Here is a 4,338-nt window from a genome sequence, read left to right as displayed (position 1 = left end):
AGGTTCTCAACGAAGGTTTTTCAAAAGTAATTTGAATTTTTTAATTTATTTTATTTGGGTGTATTTTAAAAAGGTAATTTGGGAAAAAAAATAGGTTGTATTAAGAATAAATTATTATCCTAAATTAATTTAATAGGATATACTAAAAAATTGAGCTCACTTAATCATTTTTTAGATGTAAATAGAATTGTTTTGAAATTAGCCAAGGTGCGTATAAATTAACCCAAACATCCGGTCATAAAAAATAAATAAAATAAAAATTGTTGATAAGATTTTTGTTTGACAATTCTTTTATTTTTCTTTCTATGAAATATTAGTCGAATTTCGGGATATACAAGCATTGTAATTGAAAATTTCAAAGAAGAGGGTTTAAAGAGTTGAAAGAAAGACAAAATGAAAACATCACATATGACACATATAGCACATATATCAAATCCCTAGCAGGGAAAAAAATATTTATATATATTTAGGAAAAAGAAAAGAAAACACAACTTCGAAATCCATGCAAATTACATAATAGAGGCAACATTTAAGAAGATCAAAAATTTTAGGACCTGTACATCTAGCTCTAAAAACCAACTTAAAATTGTTGCTCTTGGTTTACAACATTGGACTGCCTAGAATGTGCTGTAAAAACAAATACTATAAAATAAAAATAAAAAAACTCATGGGGGTTCTAGTGTGAGACAAATGAAAAAACAGGGGTAGAAGAACAAATAGTGGAAACAAAAGAGGACTAATTTACAAATCAAAATCTGAGGAGGTCCAAACAGAAACCGAGAGAAGACGCCGAGATTTCCAGCCCAAAACAAGCCTATTGTTAGCTAATTCCTCCCCCATATACCCATCATTGAACAGTCCCAACAACAACTTTGCTTGGCAATGATTGGCGAAGCTTATTTTAATAGGATGGAATCCCACCGCAGACAACCACTCCCCCCAAGAGCAGCTTTCCTCCTCCCCACGCGCACGGTAGATGCGGGCCAACGACCCGGCTATTCGGGGCCCAAAGAACACCCTCTCCACCAAAGCTCGAGCCCGGCCCTGCATTGGAAACCCAGCCTCGAGCGAATCATACATTGCTGAGTAATGGTGCAGGGAGTCCATGAACCGGCCCATGAACCCTCCTTCGCTCCTGGGTCCTACTTCCTCCTCCACTAGTGTTACTAATCTCGGGTTTAGCGTCTTCGCCCCGGATAGAAATGAAGTAACCGACTCGGGTGTCCGATAATTAAAGTGAGGTAAGTGTAGCATACAATTGAACACCAAAGCCTCACCTTTTACCAATTTCAAAACGGACGGTCGAAATGTCTCGTCTGAATCCAATCTACATTGATGGAAAGAAAACGGTTGACCGATCGACGCTGCAAAAGCAACCAATCGCCGACCGGTCTCTTGGACTGTCCCGATCGACCGGCGGCAGCTCCCACCTCGTGATATGGCTGTGATCCGAAGGTGTGGGGCAGGTGGGCCATCCTTTCTAGACACCAAAGCTTGCATCAAGGAAGCCCATTGGATCCCCTCCATGATATCATGGTCCACAATATGGACCCTCCTATCATGAGCCACAGCTTCTAAAATGGCTTGATTAGCCGTGAAGTGTCCGAACTTAACATAGGGTGACATGTCCTGCAACAGCTGGAACGCAGCAAGGACGTCCGTTGGATGGTGATCATCACGATGATGATTGTGGGGTCCATTTGTTAACGTGTGCTTATTATGCAACCCACAGGCGCCATCTAGCAAACCTTGCAAGGCGTCGGTAAAATGCGCCGCCAACCTTTCCATGTTGGAGCCGTCGGTTGGGGACACCAACTCCTTGAGCCGAACCAATATCACCCGAGCCAGTTCCCGGCTCTTGTTGACTCCGGTCAGCGCCTCCGCCGCGGCCATCAAGAGGTGGACCAACCTTAGCCCTTTGAAGTCATCGATCCCACCATCACTGCCACTGCTACTGCTGTTCATTTCCATGTGCTCTTCTATCACCATCATATCGGTGGACGACACCGAATTGAAAGATAATCCTTGCAACTCGGCGTTGTCGTCCATCATGGATTCGATGAGGTCATGGAAATTGTCATGGCCTCCGGAAAGTTCTTCCCAGTCCACCACTGGAGACCAATCGTTCCAAGTGCACACATAGTCATCTTCGCTCGTGGTGGTGGTGGTGTAACTAGAAAAGTCTAGTTCGGGGATGATGGTGTCGTCGACCACCATGGCCATAGCTAAAAGCTAAGTGCTGTGAGTTTATAATAAAAGAGTGTTTCAGGACTTAATTGGGTACTTAATTAGAGAAGTAAGAAATGAAAGAGGAGCAAGTGATTAAGGAATTAATTAAAGTGTATTAACGACTAAGATGGGCTGTTGATCCCTAGGCTTGAGGTCCCTAGCTTTTATATACACTGGTGGGTCTTAATCAAGTATCATCAAATAATGTCTCTCGGTATTTTACCCTTTTGTCCCCAACTTTTAGAGTAACACTATGTATAAACTATTTCTTTAGTGTTAGATTTTTTTTATAAAGTTAGTGACCTTATATTAAATAATTTTTTTATCAATTAAAATAAATTATTAATGAAAACTAACAAAAAAAAATAAAAAATAATTACATCAATAAAAAAAAAATAGTACAAAACGTATCACCGCTGAACAAATTCATCTCAATTAAATCGATACCGAAAAGTAAGATCACTAAGTTAGTGAGCAATCAATCAAAAAAGACAACAATAAAACCAGCCAACAGCGTGCTGATCCATCATATACATTGCTTTGTGTTCTATGATAAATAAATAAATAAATAAATATGTATATATATATATTTTGGATAGCATCTTTCCTAACTTTAAAGGTGTTTTTTTGCAAGGCTATCTCAAAGAGGAAAAAAATTATACTTACAAAATTTTATACAAAACATTTCTTCCAAAATAATATTACTATGAAATTTTTGTAATTTTTTGGTTTTGTAATTTAAAACTATCTTGATGAGTATTTTTTTTATTTTTTTTTATTTTAAAGTAATAGGCACACAACTCAGACAAATCATTCCATCTAATTTTATTTATTTATTTTTTTGTATATATATTTTTGTTTATCATTTGACACGACACATCAGTGACTGTTGAATACTATGAGATTCACATAAAATCCACTATGTCAATAATTATGAATATGTCACATCATGTAATAATCAAAGAGTTATGTTAGGGATCCTAAATATTTTATCAAACTTTTTATATGGGTGTGAGACCCATACATATATAGATTTGTGTGAGTTCCACCCCATGTGAGAGATTTGATAGAATATTTAGTATAATATTTGGGATAGATAACATTTCTCATAACGAAAATATGATATGATATAAGAAATTAATAAGTGTACCATTATTGGTTGTGTTTGGTAGAGTTTTATAATTATGATTTGAGAGTATAAGTTGTATTTTGAGTTTGTGAGGTTTGGAATTATGATTTGAGTGTGAAAAATTTGTTTGGTAAAGAGTTTTGAAAATAATTTTAAAAAGAGTTTTGATTTCAGTAGAAAATTGTTGATGTGACATTTGATATTTGATACAAAAATTTACAACTCATAACCAAACATACAACTCAAAATTATTTTAAAGCACATAAAAATTTTAAAAAATTCAGAAAATATTTTTTTCGATTATATAAAAATTAACATATCAATTGCAAAAAAAAAAAAATTTACTATTCCGGTCAACCGGCCAGACAACTGGTTAGACAAAATTTGCAAAAAAAAAAATTCCGAATAATGGGCCTGAGACAGAGTTCTCTGTAAAACTCCCACCAAAAAATTATGTTTTCAAAACACAACCAAACAGATTATTTTTCCCATTTGTATAATCATCTTATCTTATTTTCCTCTTATGTTCACTTGGACCACTCAGGACGACCTGAAAGTATAAACCAAATCACCATACCATGGAAATATATAATAAAACAAGATAGAAAGAAACAGAATCATAAATAAAATCATCATACAGGCCCCTCCCCCCCAAAAAAAAATCATTGTGAAGACTCTATGCATAATGTCAATGATATATATATATATATATGTCACAAAAATAATTTTTGAAATTATGAATCATTGAAAGAAAGGGAAATTGGTAGAGCTTTAAACTTGGAACAAAAAAATGGGGAATGAGTATAAGGTGGGTTCAACTCAAGGTATTGCAGAACCAATAGAAAGGTTACTAGGTCAAATATGAGAGAACATATACAATTAATGTAGGATAAATTTTATTTTACCTTCTTGTGATATGGCTTGATAGTATTTTATCCTCTATCTTTTAAAGATAGCGATACCCCTTATGTGATTTTAGA

The 4,338-nt window shown here is 35.4% G+C and overlaps 1 protein-coding gene across 1 annotated transcript; it reads right to left on the bottom strand.

Moving 5' to 3' along the window:
* Positions 1-425: 425 nt before the first annotated feature.
* On the bottom strand, positions 426-2,645 carry LOC114286193 (GRAS family transcription factor). Its single transcript, XM_028229285.2, has one exon. It carries the CDS (start codon positions 2,221-2,223, stop codon positions 742-744), a length of 1,482 nt encoding a protein of 493 aa, XP_028085086.2. The 5' UTR covers positions 2,224-2,645; the 3' UTR covers positions 426-741.
* Positions 2,646-4,338: the final 1,693 nt, after the last annotated feature.

The sequence above is a fragment of the Camellia sinensis genome, chromosome 3 (assembly GCF_055761805.1).
Source record: "Camellia sinensis isolate YWXY chromosome 3, ASM5576180v1, whole genome shotgun sequence".
Lineage (NCBI taxonomy): Eukaryota > Viridiplantae > Streptophyta > Magnoliopsida > Ericales > Theaceae > Camellia > Camellia sinensis.
This window is presented reverse-complemented; position numbering and strand designations above follow the sequence as displayed.